The following is a 19,454-nucleotide window of genomic DNA, read 5'->3' as shown; positions in this document are numbered from 1 at the left end:
AACCAAATTATCCATATATTAATTTTTTCCAAGAACCTTTTATTGTGTATGCCGGGGGCATTTTTTTTTATTTTCATTCTTCTTTTATTCTGAAAATAACAAAAGTGCTCTGGATATAACATTTTCCATGTGTTAATCGAGAGTGTATGGCATAAAGTTGATAAGAGAACATCAGTTACAAAAAGAAACGAAAATTGATCTCAAGAAAAAGTTAGGAAACCGAGCTTCTTTTTCGCTGTATTAAGCGCTTCCTGAGCTTTTGCCAAAGAGACTGATAAAAGTGGATGTGGGTTTTTCGGGCTTTTAAGCTCATAAGTCATACTCCAAAACACCCGGTAAATATATTTTTAGATAACAAACACAAAATCATACTAGTAACGTAAGTTTCTTACAAGTTACAATCTCTCGAGTCTTCAGTTTTGCAGACAATGAACGCGCGTCGCTTACGTTGATTCATAGAAAACGTTCTCGAGTCGGCCTCCCATGCTGTAGATGTTGGCCTAGATATTATCGTTTTTTACTTCGGAAATCTAACGAATATTCCCTCCATCTCAATTTATAAATTTTTTTTGTTTTTCCAAGAATCAAATTGACCAATTTTTAACCAATTATTAAAAAATATTTATTTGTGTTTTATAAAATAAAAAGTTACATATTAAAATAGACTTGAGTTACCTTTTGATGATATTTTTCTTAATTTCTTTTTCAATTATATAATATTTATAAATTTCAGTCAAAGTATAATAAATTTGACTGGTCAAAAGTCAAAAAGGACTTATATATTGAGATGGAGAGAGTATAATTCTCTTGTTTCTTTTTATGAATTCTAGACCCCACATTTTTAAGAGGTCACTGAAAAAATTTGTTCATATTTTGACAGTGTTCGTTGTTCTAATATCTGTAACTGATAATTTTAAATGTTGAGTTACAAATATCGCTTATGTGAAGGTCAATTGTGATGCTACCACTTTGTGAAAAGAGCAAATCGGTCCTAAGCAGTAGAAAGACCTTCTGGAGCTTAAGCGGTAAGACAGACGTTTAAGCGGAATTTTAAGCGGGTCAATAAGCAGATTAGTTATATATAATTAAATATTTAGTTATAATATTAATATATTTAAAAATAATATTATGTTGGGTAAGAATTTAAATTTATAATATTTGTAATGAAATATATATTTTAATATTTTAATATAATATAAAGTTATAATATAAAAAGTTAATATTTAAAATTAAAAAAATAGCAAGTCAACATCATTTTGACCGCTTAATCTGCTTAATGACTGCTTAATAGTTCGTTTAATTTTCAAAAACGCTTAATCACACGCTTAGTACAAAATCGAAGCGTTTTGTGGCCGATTCCGCTAGGCGGCCGCTTAATGCGCTTTTTACAACACTGGATGCTACTAGTTTGAGAAGTGATTTAGGTTGGATTACTTGACATGCATGTCATTATAATATTTTTTAAAATAAAAAATCTGAATATTCTATATGTTAAGCGGTCTGAAAACAAAACGGTTATATATGTTTAGCTCGTTATTTTTTTGTGTTATTAAAATCATATGTTTGTCAAAAAAAACAAAAAAATTCATGCATCGTCATTTCTTTGACAATAAATTGAAAGATACAGAATATTAAACTTCTATTTGTGCATTATTTTATCGACATCTGAACTTAAGTATAAATTCCAAACAAAAACAAAATAGGGATACAATTTCCCCTTTTAACTCATATTCTTTGACAGTAAATTGTAAGAAGCCAAATGCAGATATGAGTTGGGTTTTTAACCAGGGGCCTACCTAGAAATTCAAGCTAGCTGGCCCAAATTTGAAATTTTCATAAATTCTAAATAAAATATTAATTTTACTTAAGTGGGGTCAAAATATTAGTTTTGTGCATATATTTTGATAAAACTATATGCTTAATATAATAAAATTTAATTTATAATTACAAATTTATAAATGGAGTCATTAATTGACAACCCTCTTGGGCCCTGAATTCCAACCAAAATATCATCATCGTGCTTCGACTCAAACAAAAGAAAAGTAAATAGTGTATAATACTTCCAGGAGGAATCTTAAATTTGCTGGTATATTTGGAATGAAATAAATGAATAAATTACCGTAGAAAGATGAAATAAATAAGATACAAAGGCTAAGATGTTCATATATATTGAACCACAAGGCACCTATATAGCCAGGGACACCTCTATAGTCATTAACATAATTGCATTGTAAGTGATCCGATGGAGATGATTTTAGGTGTTTTAGTGTTGTCATTTACAGTGTTATTCAGTGTTTTAGTATTCATAGTTTCTTCTCCGGAGTCCAAGTTTAAGAGAAAAGAAGAACAAGTTGTAGGGTTGCCAGATGGGAGCATGGGATGGCCATTCATCGGTGAGACCTTCAGCTTTCTCGCACCTCATAAATCAAACTCCGTTGGAAATTTCTTGCACCAACATTTCTCCAGGTGATTGTGTTGATTCTTTATAACTTTTCTTAATATATATTTGTCTTCTCTCAGGAAAATGATATTCTAGTTGTATTAAGTTGGAGTTCATGATAATGTTATCACTGCGTTTTTTATGATTTTAGGATAATGTTATCACTGTGTTTTGATGATTCCAGGAGAGAAGAGATGAGAAAGAAAAAGGAAAAATATCAATTAGTCAATCTCTTGTGCATTCTGGAATTTGGTGGAGCAGAAAAGGAGATTTTAGATTATTTTTCATTTTTATGAATCTTTTTACTTTTTGGGAAAATTTTTAAAGTTTCGTATAAATACACTCACTCTATTCACATATTTTCAATGAATCAAAATATTCACACGTCAAATATATTTTAAAAGTGTTTATATTAATTATAAAAATATCATGCATGAGACAACGTATTAATTTTTTTTTCTATCTTTTTATGTGCTATGGAATATGCATAAAAGGTATAAAGATTGTAAAAAAATAAAGAATATGAATATGTTATATTTTCCTTTTCATTTTTTTGCATATTTATTTAAGGGATAGTGTGTGGCCATAGGCACACACAAACGACCACTTTTTGTTGATGTTGAGGTGGAGGGTTTTTATTGGCCAGAACCTCGTTAATAGTCATGCATGGCCCCCTGCATATGCACAAAAAAATCATGATCAGTAAAAGCTATTCACCTCAACTGTTAGTGTGCGAGTAAAGACCCTTTATTTAATGTGATTATGATGGGATGGTGCAGGTACGGGAAAGTATTCAAGTCTAACCTGTTTGGAGTGGCAACGGTAGTATCAGGTGATTTTGAACTCAATGACTTTGTCCTTCAGAATGAAGATAAGCTTTTCCAGAGTTTCTACCCAAAATCTGTCAAGGATATTCTTGGTCAAAACTGTATGATGCTTGTTCCCGGTGATCTTCACAAGAAGCTAAGAAATGTGGCTCTCACTTTCATCAACTCCTCCAAAACCAGCCCCGACTTCCTTCTTTATGTCCACAACTTAACCATCTCCTTTATGGACTCCTGGCAAACATCTCGACACATTTCCTTCGCAAATGAAGCCAAAAAGGTACTCTCTCGTCTCTCTCCCCCATCTCTCTCTCTCTCTCTCAATCTTGGATAAGAAATATTTGTATTTAATATCTAAAGTTCATTGCATTTTTCTGCCGGGGTGTTGAGTGCAGTTTACTATGCATATCATGTTGAAGAATATGCTTAATATAGAGCCCGGAGATCCAAGAGCTACACAAATGCTAGAAGATCACATTGTCTATATGAAAGGGCTTGTATCCATTCCAATTAACCTTCCAGGTTCCCCTTACAACAAAGCTCTTAAGGTACATCCATAAATCTTTTAAATTCGTTGATCAGCTCCACTGCCTGAATGACATTGGACAATGGAAAGTAATTAATATAAGGTTATCACTAAATTATATCTTTGCAGGCTAGAACAAGGATCCAGTCCACGATCAAAGGAATTATAGAAGAAAGGGAGAAAAACGAACATTTGAGGGTTGATGGAGACTTTCTGGATCAAACGCTTTCCAAAGAAGAGTGCATGCTTACCAACGAAGAGAAAATTAGTCTTGTGATGGACCTTTTGCTCGCAGGCTATGAAACAACGGCTGGCCTTTTGGCCCTATTACTCTACTACCTTTGCCAGTCTCAGGAGGTACTTCAACAATTAAGGCAAGAACATTTAGCTATTATGAGAACAAAACGGCCTGGCGAATCCTTGACTTGGAATGACATTCAGCAGATGGAGTTCACCCACAATGTATGTCTATAACTAATCTAAATTCCATGCATAATTGTATATGTGTTGGTCAGGACTAGTTGATTAATATTACAGTTTTTGTTGTCTTGAATATATAGGTAATATATGAAGCTTTGAGATGTGGCAATCTTGTGAAATTTGTGCATAGAAAAGCTCTTGAAGATGTGAAATACAAAGGCTATTACATTCCAGCTGGATGGCAGGTGTTGCCGGTCTTCACTGCAGTTCATTTGGATCCAGCCATTCACCAGAATCCTGCTAAATTCGACCCTCTGCGGTGGAATGTATAAAAAAAATCCCATTACACCACTATATATAGCACTTCTTATTTTTCCCAATTTTACTGTAAAAAAGAACACTTTTGGGATGTTGACATGCATGCAGGATCGATCAACGAGAAAAATAGTGAATCCTTTTGGCGGGGGAATGAGGCTTTGTCCAGGAACTGATTTAGCAAAACTTGAGGCTACTATCTTTCTCCACCAACTTGTCCTCAACTACAGGTATATCTTATCTGATATTATAAGTTTTGCATCATTATATATCTTAACTTACAAAGTCTTTCTTGCATATGCAGGTGGAAAATGATGGAAGAGGATTATCCAGTTTCTTACCCTTATTTAGGATTCAAAAATGGCTTGAAATTGGAATTGCAACCATTGAAAGAGCCTGCTAGAGCAGCAACTGCATGAAGTAGATATTTGCTACTAATAGCACCAGTACTTGCTAATATTTTCTCAGTAACAATATTTAGAACTTATCTGTGATTGTTTTTCTTCTTTGCTTCCAAATCAAGAGTACAATTTTAGCCTCTAGACTCTAGTCCTATTCTATTTTGACATAATCTGGCTTTGCAGACATGTTTTTGGTTGCATAAATGATAAAATATTTGTTGTTTTTATTTCATCTGTTTATAAGATACTCGTGCTAGCAGGGATGGATCTAGTAAGGCACGAGCGTCCTCCCTAAAAATAATTACTATTTTTTCTATCATTCTGAATATTAAAAAGTTATTAAAATGCTCTCACCAAAATTTAAAAATTTATGAGTGTTTTCCGAAAAATTGCTTCGTGCCCCAAGATCTGAATACCAAATCCGTCCTACGTGCTAGGCTATATGAACGATCGATATCTATGATTATGGCCCTGTTTGGGAATTAGCGATTAGCTGTTAGCGGATTGAATTAGATGTTTTGACTAGTTGATTTAAATAGATGTTTTGACTAGCGGATTGAATTAGCGGTTTGTTGTAAAACTGTTTGGTAAATAGTTGTTTGATCAGCTTTTTGTGACACATACCCAAACTGCTAACCCAAAAAACTCCTCAAACTAGCTTTTTGAAAATTAGTTTTTTGAGCTCAAACCTCTATTTCGATCCGGTAACTGCCAAACACTAACATTAGCGGATTGAAATGGTCAAACCTCTAAAACACCCCAAACCTCTAATTTTATCCCAAACCTCTAACTTCCAAACACCTCCTGGCTCCTATATTCAGCTTTCTAGTTTGTAAGAAACTCGTGTTTAAATTATTTTAATTTGTTTATAATGTAAAATTTTGTATGTTGACTCGTTATTTTCTATGTAAAATATGACTTTGTGTTAAATTTTTTTTTTAATAATTTAACTTTTTATAGTTTTAACAATGACACACCTCACCAATGGTATGTATAAGGAATAATAGACCTCTTAATTTGAAACGAAAAGAAATCAAATTTGGAAGGCTTGCTTTGCTCTGTCGTTACTCATCACAAAGACACATAACAATGATTTTATGATAAATGCTTGATGGGTGACTTGATTACACTTTTACTCCATACTCATTACATAACATAATTATGTACTCCCTCCGTCCCATTTTAACTGCTTTTGATTTTTTTACACGTATTTTAAAATGTTAAAAAAATCACTTCTAAACATAATTATTTTTTATAAAATTTATATCAAATAAAAGTTTAGAATCTAAACTTTTATTTGATATAAGAATTGAAATTTTTTATTGAGTATATATAGTATTTTTTTACACTTCAATATACGTGTTAAAAAGTCAAACATCAGTTAAAATGGGACAGAGGGAGTACTTCGGTGTGGAAGTAATTAGAAGGTGTGCAGTAGACTCATCAAGTGCTGCCTTTGGTAGTTGAAATTGAGTGTGTGACATATAGTCTGGTGCATTAACTCAGTCTTGGAGTGCAGCTATTTGAAACTTTGAAGTTAATATAAGTGTAGAGTTTTCTAAGTCACAAAAATGCATTTCAGTCATCAATGAATGAAGAACGGCGGCTTCAAAGATCCCTGCATCATTGTTTTTTACATGAGTTTGTAATCACATTCTAAAAAAAAGACGATTGTGTATAATACAAATAAATGATAAGTACTCGAATTTGAAATTTTACAACCAATATCATCTTTTTAAGATTTCTTTTTACATATAGTGGTAGACAAATTAATTGCAATATCACTTAAGAAATTGACTTAAAATGTGTAATATATAAAGATAAATATGAATTCGGATCGGATACGAATACGGATACAGACAGATCTGTATCCGAATTATCCGTTTTACATCCCTACATATGACTGATATAACTCTACTTGTCTATTCAGCAAATGACAGAAAACATATTCAGCAAATCTGTTGCCGATCAAGTGGGAAACATATACTTGTATGTTGTAAACAATTATGTACCTTGGTAGTCAAAACTCTCTTAAATATAAACTCAGTAGTTATTATATAAAAATGAAATATGAATTACTATTATATTGAGAAGATCTAAGGAGAATAATAACTACCAACAATTGCAGCAGGAGCATAATCAAAATCTTGAACAAATAAACAAACAAATAAAATTGAAAATCAATGAACATCATATTATGATGTTCAAACACGAAGATTCCTTTTAGATCTTTTATCAAACATGTACACTGTAATAAGTGTTCGATTACATTGAGAAGATGCAAGGAGAACAACTGCAGCAGGAGCATAATCATAAGTCTGAACAAATACACGAATAAAAAAAATCAAAATCAATGAGCAGGATAAATATTAGGCTGGAATATAGAGGAACAAAGATAATTAGAATCAATATCCATTCTATAAAACCTCCAACCATGGTACAACCCATCAACGTTGGAAGTCTTGCTCCGCTGTGCAACAAACGTCATTCAATCACAAACACAGTTATGAACAACATATCTATATTTAAGCAACGGAAGATCGATACATGAATCCATTACAAAGAAGTTTTGTTTTTATTATGAAGGAGGTGAGGGAGGAAACATCTACAAATGGGAATGAAAAGAGAAGTTAAGGGGGGAAGAAGTTGAAAAGGATCAGAGCGATGATATTTGAAATTTCAAATTCAAAAAGTAAAGTTGAAGCAGGAGGTAACCGGCTGCATAAGTCATGAGGTTACATGCCAGAGAAAGTAATCATCAATGGCAGGGTATGTAAATAACAGGGCCGTGAGGGACAATGGCAGTAAAAAGAACTTCTATTATTAATTCAAATACCTCTTAAAGTTCATGGAATATAGATTTTTTGTCACCCAACTTAGGGTGAAAGTCCAATTTAACGCTATTTCAAATTGATTGACCAAAATAACTAAGTTCGGAATACGTAACAAAAATAACCACATGTACTCGCATGTTCCAGATGCGTATCTCCTATACGCATTTTTCTGATGCGTCTCTGATGCTTTTACATGCATTTTCAATCTCTCTCCAAACTGTAATATACACACATAGTAATAATGAATGTCACTATACGCATAATAATGATGTGTGTCTGCATACGCACTACAGTAATGCGGGTATGAGTAATAGTAATAACATCTTCAACACCACAACTTTCCTCGCATATTAGTCATTACTCTTTATTCATCTTGTGGGCACCATTATTTACACCCGTGAATACAACCCATTTACTTTCATGATATTTAAATCAGTTGTTCGTAAAATATTTATATAAAAGTGTATTAAACACGTGTACATAAATCGAGGAGTATGTGTATGTTTAAATATCTGTACTAAAAGAGAGTAGTCAAGAAAGGAGAGATGATAAAAAAAAGTTTTTTTAGTCATAAAAATTAGGTTCGGATTTGATTATTAACATTATGTTATTTTTACCATTATTAAAATATAGTGGTATTATGCAATATTATGTTTGAAATCATTGATTTCAGATTGATAATTTTAAAAAAATTTAGAATTCTAATTATAATTCTTCTCGATTTTACCACTCATTTATGTTATTATTACTAACTCCATCCTTCTCATTTCTTTATATTTCTTTTCCACTGCTTGGCACGTATTTTAAGGTTCCTACTTCTTACATAAAATAGTTTCATAACTTAATTTTGAGATTTTCTTTTTGTGTATATAGATTCAAATCTTAAATTGTTATTCAAAAAAAATTAAAATAATTTATTAAACTAAATCTTTTTATTGTCAAACTCTCGTCATACAAGATAAACTACCTAAGTTTTTGTGTATATAGATTCAAATGTTAAATTGTTATTAAAAAAATTAAAATAATTAATTAAACTAAATCTTTTTATTGTCAAACTCTCGTCATACAAGATAAACTACCTAAGACACAGGTACTACATATAAAGATACAGACATATTTTAGATCGCGGATTACTAAAATGTTTTAATGATGCTCAAAAATATAATATTAATATAATATTAATAATTAAATCTGAATCTAATATTAGTGACCAAAATAAATTCAAATCTAATGATAAATTTACGATTCAGAGATAAATTTCTAAACACACGATAAGTTAACGTTCGAAAAAATTTGTTTTCCCTAAAACTAGGTATTTTTGCCCGCGCTTCGCGTGCTCGCATCCATTAAAATTTTGCTTTTTTTTCTTTTTAAACATATATTTTTATATTTTTTTGTTGTTTTGTTGTTATTGTTATATTTTTACTTGTTTAATATATATATATATATATATATATATATATACTATTTTATAATGTATATTTATTTTTTGATTTTATGTTGTTTCAAATATTATATATATATATCCACATGTAATTTAAATATTGCTACCATCTTAGATAAAACGTCATCTATCTAAAATTTTATCATAGATCTTTGTTTTAAATTCATATATCTATATTAAAAACATATCATTTTTTAATAAATGTCATTCGATATGTTGTTGACAACGTTATTTTTAATTTTTTTATAATGTATGTGAATTGTTTGTTATTTTATTTTAATTTTAGGTTATTTTAATTAATTGTTTATTTTAATGTTAAGGCATTTTATAATTTAATGATTGAAAGTGGTTAAACTTATAAGATTTAATATAAGAAAAATAGGAAATTAGTTACACCAAAACCCTAGATATATGCTAAGAGAATATTTTGATAAAATTTATAAATATTTTATTTAATCAATTATAAATTTTCTATTACTTAAATTTATTTTATTTATAAATGACATGGGTCAAATTAAATTATTAAATTACTATTTTATTATTAATATGAATATATAAGTCATCATAATATTATTTTATTAAAAATAATTATTATTTTCATGTGAAACATTGAAAAAAGAAATTAATTTTTATAAAATTCTATTAAGCATTATTTTATTTATCTACATGTCTGTTCAAAGAAAAGCTCAAACATTCTACCACACTTGAAAAATCACTTTTTTGGACTGAATAAAATTACAATATACAATTAATAAATTAATACAAATATTCTCTTAAATGATGATATCAAATAAATTACAAACTCCCTGACAAAAAAAAGTAAATTACATACTCAATTTTATTTTAAATGAAATAATATAGTTATCTTTTGCCATGTCTCGGTCTATTTTTCTCTTTTGCGAGGTGGCAGTAGCTACTTTATATTTAGTCATTCAGGCTCTTTTACTGTCATCAGATCAAGCTATTGCTGATGCAGTCAAGATTTTTCGAGATAATTATGAAATTCTGATAGCTTACCGAGAAAAAAGTCACTGACATTCATATCAATGGTGTAGGTCTGGACCAAGCAGAATCCATTCATCCATATGAATTTCTGTAATTAGAAGATTTTCTGTCTTTGTTAGTTCCATTAGGCAATCACCTTCATGTAACATTAGTAAGATGCACCATATAATCAGATAACATTAACACACGTAATAGAATGTCTTCGTGCAAAGCTAATCTAGGACTCAACCCCAGAGGAATTACATGACCATCATTATGGTATTACTTCTCTCTTCTTTCATTTTCTCAACAACAGGTCAGTAGTCGATCCAGACCTGAAATAGGATGCCCGACAGTATGGAGTACTGACCACACCCAGAAAATAAAAACACAATTCTCTGTTCAATGAAATACAACATCCGTAAATGATGATCAACAGAAAACCAATAACAATTTGATTGTGGTGATGTCTTCCAAGTAGTACTGATGTCTTCTCCATAGTCGAAGAAGAAAACAACTATTTATTAGATAATACCAAAGTTAAATGTCATAAAATAATAAAAGAAAGTCTTACCAAAAAAGTAAAAAGAACTGAAAAATTACTAAAAAGCAGTGCTCACTGAAATATCCTTGTAAAATAAAGAAGGTAATACCCCTAGCCAATTAAACTCCCAGCCAATGCTGCAATACCCCGGAACAATGCAGAAGTCATTTGGTTGATACTGTTTGAACAATATGTAACATGATAATTGCTCATTATAGGGCATGAAAACATGCATGAGTTAAAGAGAGAACTAATCCTGACATAACATAACAAAATTTACCTTCGAGCATTTGGATCTAATCCAATAACATAATAAGTAAAAAGCACCTTGATGGAAGCATGCAAGAATAAATAAATAAAAATGGTATAGTTTTGCAATAAGTTATAACACATATTTTACAGACAAAATAAACCTGAAGGTATGCCAGTGATTATCTGTCACAATGGGATCTGTTTACGTCCCAGGTTGAACCAATTACCTCTACAGTATCTTGTATGGTTTTAAGGTACACTACTTTTTTTGATTCAGTGAATTCTTTATGGGCCAGATTCAGGATCCTTCTACAATACCATGGATTCAGGAGGAGAATGTGGTGTCCCCATCGAGACTGTGTTCAATTTTCCTGCTGAGAACAGAGCTAACTTCTGGTATCAGTGAATTTATCTTGTATTTAAGCTAACTTCTATCGAGATATACCATGGTGCATAGTTAATTAGTAAAGTATTATATCTATTAAAAACTGGGTTTTAGGTGACCAATTTCAAAATAAGAATGACATGCATACCAGAGTGATGATTATGAACCATAACACTTGAAGAAGAAAATGGCTGTTGACAACGGGATGTGCTTCTATCTACTGCGTACACATGGAATGTTGATGCTTTTAGTACCTAATTCGTGTAATCGTGTCAAAACACCTAGAAGAGGTAAAAGGAGAACTTGGAGAATCAGACATGTTGTGAGGTGCATAAATCTTCATGCTTTGCGAAGAGAATTGCTTCTCCTCATCATTGATCCTCGGAACGTTAGAGTGCTACTTGGAGTCCTACACTCTTAAGTGAACATGAAGATTGAAATTAGTATCGGATCATATAAGATAAAAGAATGATGGACTACTAACCGGAAGTATTTGGAGACACGTGAGTTCCACCATTAGTATACGGATAAGTCACATAAGCTGCAAATGAAGGAGAAGAGAAAAAAATTCTTAGTTATATGGTATAATTTGAGTATAATACTGCGTAGAGGTAAATGGCACCTTCTCTGTGTCAACAGTTTTTCAACACTTGGACCTCTACCTGTGCGTCTAGAGCTGCAGATGAGATAAACACTGTTAAATCTGGCAATGCACATGATCCTTCATACCAACCTTAAAAAAATTATCAACTAATGGCGCTTTGCGAGGAGCAAGGAGAGGTTCTTGGGAATTTATCATATTGTTGACACCTGGTCCACGACCTCGTTGCTTGGAAGCTGAACAATCGCACATATATTTGTCAAGAACAACAGACTATGCACATATATTTGTCAAGAACCACAAAATATGCATATTATGTAAAAAATACATGTGTTAACGGGGAAGGATACTTATCAAGAAGCACAGACTTTGCACATTATGCTTGAAGAAGTATATTTATTACTTCCTTTTATCAAGGTTTGATGTTTGGATACAGGTAGAGAATCCTCGGCAAACCTCTGCGCATACAGCTGCTTTATTCCCGGACCTCTTCCTCTACGTCTGGCAGCTGTGCTTGCTGTAATACATGTCAGAATTACCAAAGCTGATATATATTTGCGTTCAAAAACTACATTAAAATGTTCTACAGATTAAACAAAGGACTGACCATCTGAATTTCCACGTGCTACATTAAAGTCTTTCATATCAATACAAATTAGGACGTGAATGTAAATTGCTTACATTGCAGGATGTGAAATAGTAGATCCTTGTTTTGAGCTTCCAAAAGTTAATTATGCCTAGACCTCTACCTCTTCACTTTTGAACTGATAAGTGTAGGTTTAAGACAAAAAATTCACATTAAATTTTTCTTGTAAATTGAATAGTATAATGAAATATGAGATGATACCTGAGTTTATTGTGTTTTCATGTCTAGTTTCGAAATCAGAAGCATTTGATTGGAGACTATTAATAGCAACAAATCTAAAATCTAATGATAGCAACAATACCTATACTACTACTTATTGACCCTTCAGAGACGGTTACATATTACAAATAATCATAGTCCGTAAGATATATTACAATATGCGAAGAAGATAGTAACTATTATGTACCAGTTTCAGTAGTTGTCCTGGTAGCTCTATTCGGATCAACATTTTCACTTGCTGCTGGTTGGTCATTCTCAGTATTGTGATTATCGTGCGCATTAGAGTGACCGGACTGTGAACACCATCTACGTTGTCCTGACAACACCCAAAACCATTCAAGCAATGTGCGATTAGCATACGTATCACTAACCGTAAGTTATGCTCACCAGTTCTGACGGACGAAGGCGAATAAACCTGATGTGTTGTACTCTGATTTACAATGTAAATCTGGATTAAACGTGTTCAAATAGTTGTAGCTTGCAATATTAAAAAAAAAAAAAAAATACTTGTTACAATTCTCAAACAAATAAACAAACATCATGAACTAATATAATAAATTGTTTGATTGAATCTGAGAACAAAAACGTGAATACATGGATGAAGAAGCTTGTGGCCAGGCAATATAACAGCACAACAAAATCGAAGCAGGCATGGGAGGACAAATAAAAACAAAAATAGCGGGACTTCTTATAGGGTATGTGACATGAAAACAAACCTTGTATCCACATGAATAAATCTGGAATTACAGATGCTACTTAATTAGATGTCCCCAATATATTAGAATCATTTACATAATTTAGTAGCTCACTCGAACAAATCTGCCAGGTGAATACAGTCATCAACACTATACTCCTTATCAACTGTATTGCATTTGGTAAAATTGTGTTTGCTAAATATCTAAAATCAAATAATAATTTTCTAATTACCAAAAAACTTGTGGTTCATCAAATAATACCTATATATTTTTTAATTTAGTTTTATAATTATTGTTTTTTGTAAGAATTCAGTTTTTATAATTTATTTTGTTAACTTTTGGGATATTCTATACAAAATGAAGTAAGAAGAACACTCACAAACATTAAACAACAATTGTTTCTCCGTTTTAATCCTTTCATCCCAGCTAAAGAATCTCCCCTTCCTTATCAGCTTATCATTGTCTCCATCCATATCTGCAAAATGCAATATTAAGTTTAGGATCGAACAAAGAAAGGGTGAGGAAATTAACGGCATTTCAAAGCAATGGTAATAAAACAAAGAAAATGGAGATGAAAATTCATACCAACCCGAAGACAAAACTGTAGCCAGAATTGTAGAGATGAAGATTGCTTTGTTTATAACAATGAAATTTGAAATTGGTTTGTTGTTACAAAGGACACAACCAACAGAGATAGATAATTGCTGAGGAAGCCATCAGCAAGTGGAAGATCCGTACCGCTTGTTTTAAAAATGTCACCATTGTTTTGAATTTGAATTACAGATCTGTGTTCTAGATGTGTCCCGTAAGCTTCGTAAGTATATATTCATTGGTGTAAGTGTATAATTTAATCTGTTTAAAGAGATTAAAGAGATATACATGTACATATGAAATCAATTAAAATAATCAAAATAAAAAAGGTAATGAATCAAAATAGCTAATTAACAAATTTAATGGTGTAAGAGCATCTCCAACCATCTAAAGCCCTCGGCTAAAAAGTGAGTTGGCTTACTTAAAATAAAAAAATTTAGCCAACAGCTCCAAAAACTCAACTCCAACCATGTTCACCTGTTGTCTATAAATTTAGCCAACCTTCTATGGATGGCTAAATTTGTCGAACCTCTGCAGGTCTGTAAGAAAATATGTAGAAAGATTGTACATCATTTATTACCATATTGAACTGATATATTCTATTTTAACAATTTAAAATATTAATAACATACTATTTTTAAATTATAGCCAACCAATATAGCCAGTACCATTGAAGCAAAATGTCTTGCAGGTTCAGCAAATTTTACATAATGTCTTACAGGTCCAATTTAGCCAACGATTATAGCCAACGCCGTTGGAGATGCTCTAATAATATATCATTTTTTATATGTAATCTTGTGGAAATATTTTACCTATATTTTAATTTTAAATATTTTAAGAAAAGGCGATTAGTAGTTTAAGAAGTAAATTAACTTTTCAATTTTTGAATTTTGAATGTAATATCGTACAAAAAAATCTTTTAGAGTGTTTCAGAAGTCTCTTCATGTTTAATTCAAAAGCGTTAGGAAGTTAATAATTAATATATCGAAATTTGAATTTTGTATTTTGAGTATACAATAAAATTTTCATAGTGCTTTGGAAGTCTTTCCATATTTAATCGGAGGAAATAGAAAGTTAATAATCACATTTAAAGGTAGGCAAATATACAGATCTACACGTATATATGATATCAATTAAATTAATCAAAATAAAAAAGTAAAAAAATCAAAATAACTAATTCACAAATTTAATGGGGTATAACATTACCTTTTTTGAATGTAATCTTGTGAAAATATTTTAGCTATATTTTAATTTTAAATATTTTAAGAAAAAGCGATTGGTAGCTTATTAGGTAGCTTTACAGTTTTTGAATTTTGAACGCGATATTTTACAAAAAAAATTTCTTGCTTTGGAAGTCTTTCTATTATTAATCCGAAATAGAAAATAGATAGGATGTAAATGATTATTTTGAATTTTGAATTCAGTGACTCATTATGCAATAAAGGCATGTGTATATTCGGATTTATTACATTTTCAAATGCTAGCACCGATTATGGGATTGATTTAGCAAGTGTACTACATAATAAAGTCTACTATTTAAACATTTCCATATGTAACACGCTTTTATATGTAAAGCTTATGTGTTTAGTATCCCAAGCATTAATACGAATTAAAAAAGTAGAACAATATAAAAATTCAATAAATCATCAGCAGAGCACACTTTTAATACCTCCAAATTAGTTTTTAACAATTAATAATTAATATATATAATTACAAACGGGTTAACGGGTCGGAGCAGGCAAATAAAAAAGAAAATGACTGAAGTACCCTTATTTTGTACGGGAAAACCAAACTCTTCACTAGCACCCATTAAGATAATATAGAATATAGATATAGAATATACTCCCTCCGTCCCCTTTTACATGTCCACTTTGAAAAAAAAATTGTCCCAAATTACTTGTCCAATTCTATTTTCAAAGCAACTTTTTGTATGTTTTTTCAAAAAATAACAACTTCCAATGTTTGACTAGCATATATATATACACAACTCTATATAATTCATTACATTTATTAGAGATATGTATGAAAACAAGATATCCAACTAACATTTTCTTAAGATGCGTTATTTTTTCAAAAGGAACAAGTAAAAAGGGACGGAAGGAGTAGAATATAGATTCATATTAAAAAAACTTAACACTTTTGACAAAAAAAAAAAAAAAAAAAACCTTAACACCAAAAATACTACGAACCAATGACCCGCTGTACCAACCCGGTTAGCAGGCCAGGGTTGGGCATCATCGGATTTAAACTCCTAGGGTTTATCAATTTTCAATTTTTCTTCATAGCCCACGCTGCTCTGCTGCGCCATAGCTCCATCACTTGCTCCCCCAAATCTTCTTTCAAGGTATTTTAAGCAAACCCTTCTTTAATTTTCGCACATATAAGTTCTTGCGATCTTTATTATATATTTTTATGTTTCTGTTTGTACAGCTCTTCGTTTTTCAAGAATGTCTGAAGAAGAGCAACAACCCGAAGAGATAAAAGATAAAGCTAAATTGAGCTCTGAAAAACGAAAAAATAAGCAAAAGAAACGATTTTTACAAGAAGTCGAGAAAGCTGAGAAGCGTGGAGTGTGTTATTTGAGTCACATTCCTCCTAAAATGGATCATGTTAAGCTCAGGCAGCTTCTTTCTCAGTATGGGGAGATACAAAGAATTTATCTCACCCCTGAAAGTAATCTTTTTGTGTTTCGAATAGTTTTTTTATTTTTCAGGGGATTTTGCTAGTTTTGTAATTTATGTTGAGAGTTGGTTTTTTGATTGTGGTATTCTTGACTGAAATGTATGGCAGATCCTGATGCTCGATTGAATCGTAAAAAGGCTGGTGGATTTCGAGGACAGAAGTTCTCAGAAGGGTATGTGTCACTTTGGGGATTTATTTTACTATGATTTTTGCGTAATTTAGGTTACAAGGACTAGTTGTGTTGTGTACTTGCTATATTTTGTATGCTAGCATATCAGTAATTTGAAATATGGGTGAATGCAGGTGGGTTGAATTTACAGACAAACGGGTCGCCAAGGATGTGGCTGAGACGTTGAATGGTGAACAAATGGGTAAAGACAATAGTTTGTTTTTCTTTAGTTGTGTATCTTGTGTATGACTATAGATATTCAGATGCTACAAGGCTGTCATAAGGATTCAACACCTTGTGACATGAGGAACTGCAAAAATTGATTATTTACTGGATACAATCTTGTTAGTTTTTTTTCTGTTGCGTGATTAGTTGTGTCAATTATGCTTCATAATTCTTGTTACTGAGACAATGATCCACTGTGATTTTTCCCTGTGGTTTGTGGCTGCAAGTACATGTGTGTGTGTGTGGATAGTGTTAATCTAACTACTATAGTACTATGTTCATGACATTTCATATATTGTGTTAGTGACTTAATGGCTTTCTGTAATTTTGTAATCCTCTGATGTAAATCATGTTGTACTGAACAAATCTTTATTCAAAGGAAATGATGTTTTTTCCTACCTGATTACATTTTTCCTTTCTGTTTTAGGTGGGAGAAAGAGGTCACCATTTTATTATGACACTTGGAACATCAAATATCTAAGTAAATTCAAATGGGATGATCTCACGGAAGAGATTGGTACATGCTAGCTAATTTTTGTCTTGCCCATTTTGGTGTTTAATCTAGCTATCAACTGTAAGTCTTTAACCCAATTTTTAACTGTAGCATACAAAAGTGCCACTCGAGAACAAAAATTAGCATTGAACATGTCGGCTGCCAAGCGTGAGAGGGACTTTTACCTTTCTAAAGTGGATCAATCTCATGCTCAAAAACATATAGCGGAACGATTGCAAAAGGTAAATATGTCATTTCAGTAATAAGTTCCATTGTGTTTGTCGATGTTGTTACTGATATGTCCAATGGAGTAACAGTCGTATACTGGTTTTTCTCATGTTTTGGTTCAAATCTAAGCAACTCTCAAGTAATTGGTGGTACTAGAAGAAGGTGAATGATATCTCTTAATGGCGATTGTTAAATATGTTTTGAGGATATAAAAACTGAACTTGAGCCCATTTGCCTTCAAAAATGAAAATTATGTAAATATTGTTTATGCAATAGGATCGATCCAGTTGACAAACATCCACAAATATGCTTAGTCCCTTTTTTCCTGATTATCTGGTCTCCTTGTTACTTACCCTCCCCGGCACCAAGTTTTCTAGTCATCAAGTGCTACAAAGTGTTTTGGTTGTTAGCTTGAACCTCAGGAAGTACATAATCCTCTGCATATATCGAATAAATGACTTGGTGTCTTCAGTTTGTATCTTCCTGTGTACTATGCTACTACATTAAACAGGAAAATCTTGAACCATGCATCTATTTATTGCATCTGCAGAAGCAAAAGGTTAACCCAGAGCAGGAAGAACCATCTCAGGTACCATATAACCAGGTCATTCGGCAATACCCGCAAACACAACCACTTGCTGATAAATCCGGCAAGAAGAAACAACTACTATCGAAGGATGTGCTGGCTGGAGTAAGTACCATTTTGTTTCACTTGCTGCTTGTATATGTTTTGGATATCAGATATCTTAAAGTTAAGGTTTGCACAATACAGGTATTCGGTCTAGGTGCAACTTGAACAAACAAATACCTCTCCTGGGACACTGGTGGGACTAAGCTAGAGTGAGCCAGGACAAGATTTTTGATAGTTGAATCATGTACAATTAAGTTTTGTACTATTCAGAATGATTAATTCCATAATATATGGCCAAGAATGCATTTTCTGAGTCTAAACTATATCCTAGAAGATTAAGGTTTTCTATGTTACCATGTTTCTTTTTTAATTGTATCTTGGATCATGGTCCATCCTTACAGAAGCATAACAAACAAGGGTATGTCTCAAATTCCCTCACATTAGCTTAAACATGAAACACAAACAATAGATTAAGAAGTCCTCCAAAGAATGTACAAAGCGACCTGTTTCATTGACACGATGAATCACCATTGCCTAGTCCTCCCTCTTATATCATGTACTTGTTTGAGGGATTATATTCCTTTTCCGAAGCAACAGTGATCTTCAACAGACACATACTGATACTTTCACTTTTGTAAGGGTAAAGGCTTACTTTATGCCTGAAATTGTTGGCATTCCCTTTCAGGATCATGACAATGCTGAACTGGAAATTTTACAGCCACAACCAGCTGGTAGTTCTGAATTCTAATGATTTTCAATACCCGATGACAAAATTAATATAGTTGTGACCAGTACCAATTTTTTTTATAAGAAATCAAATTCCAAGTAATTCTGGGGATCTTTCTGATCCGTAGCAGCAACAGCTGCTGTTTTAGCACTTGAAGAAGCTGGGACGGATGTTTGCT

The 19,454-nt window shown here is 31.9% G+C and overlaps 2 protein-coding genes and 1 long non-coding RNA gene across 3 annotated transcripts; 2 read left to right on the top strand and 1 right to left on the bottom strand.

Moving 5' to 3' along the window:
• The first annotated feature begins 2,242 nt into the window (after positions 1-2,242).
• LOC108212601 (cytochrome P450 724B1) lies at positions 2,243-5,086 on the top strand. The gene is made up of 7 exons (XM_017384325.2): positions 2,243-2,466; positions 3,220-3,544; positions 3,660-3,812; positions 3,920-4,252; positions 4,351-4,536; positions 4,637-4,755; positions 4,830-5,086. The coding sequence occupies exons 1-7, from the start codon at positions 2,243-2,245 to the stop codon at positions 4,942-4,944; spliced, it is 1,455 nt and encodes a 484-aa protein (XP_017239814.1). The 3' UTR covers positions 4,945-5,086.
• A 5,418-nt stretch (positions 5,087-10,504) lies between these two features.
• On the bottom strand, positions 10,505-11,593 carry LOC135151107 (uncharacterized). Its single transcript, XR_010289619.1, has 3 exons — positions 11,518-11,593; positions 11,146-11,358; positions 10,505-10,586 (listed from the first exon to the last, which is right to left on the bottom strand). It is a non-coding gene; the product is annotated as an uncharacterized LOC135151107 (long non-coding RNA).
• A 4,726-nt stretch (positions 11,594-16,319) lies between these two features.
• Positions 16,320-18,919, top strand: LOC108211365 (pre-rRNA-processing protein ESF2). Its single transcript, XM_017382946.2, has 8 exons — positions 16,320-16,465; positions 16,552-16,794; positions 16,912-16,975; positions 17,107-17,174; positions 17,625-17,714; positions 17,802-17,932; positions 18,469-18,609; positions 18,691-18,919. Exons 2-8 carry the CDS (start codon positions 16,569-16,571, stop codon positions 18,712-18,714), a joined length of 744 nt encoding a protein of 247 aa, XP_017238435.1. The 5' UTR covers positions 16,320-16,465; positions 16,552-16,568; the 3' UTR covers positions 18,715-18,919.
• The last annotated feature ends 535 nt before the right edge of the window (positions 18,920-19,454 follow it).

Source organism: Daucus carota, chromosome 3 (assembly GCF_001625215.2).
Source record: "Daucus carota subsp. sativus chromosome 3, DH1 v3.0, whole genome shotgun sequence".
Taxonomy (NCBI): domain Eukaryota; kingdom Viridiplantae; phylum Streptophyta; class Magnoliopsida; order Apiales; family Apiaceae; genus Daucus; species Daucus carota.
This window is presented reverse-complemented; position numbering and strand designations above follow the sequence as displayed.

Coding starts and splice junctions, on each gene's coding strand:
- LOC108212601 (XM_017384325.2), top strand. CDS start 2,243: ATGGAGATGATTTTAGGTGTTTTAGTGTTGTCATTTACAGTGTTATTC. Junction 2,467..3,219: donor TTGCACCAACATTTCTCCAG/GTGATTGTGTTG, acceptor GGGATGGTGCAG/GTACGGGAAAGTATTCAAGT. Junction 4,537..4,636: donor TCGACCCTCTGCGGTGGAAT/GTATAAAAAAAA, acceptor ACATGCATGCAG/GATCGATCAACGAGAAAAAT.
- LOC108211365 (XM_017382946.2), top strand. CDS start 16,569: ATGTCTGAAGAAGAGCAACAACCCGAAGAGATAAAAGATAAAGCTAAA. Junction 16,976..17,106: donor GGACAGAAGTTCTCAGAAGG/GTATGTGTCACT, acceptor GGGTGAATGCAG/GTGGGTTGAATTTACAGACA. Junction 18,610..18,690: donor CGAAGGATGTGCTGGCTGGA/GTAAGTACCATT, acceptor TGCACAATACAG/GTATTCGGTCTAGGTGCAAC.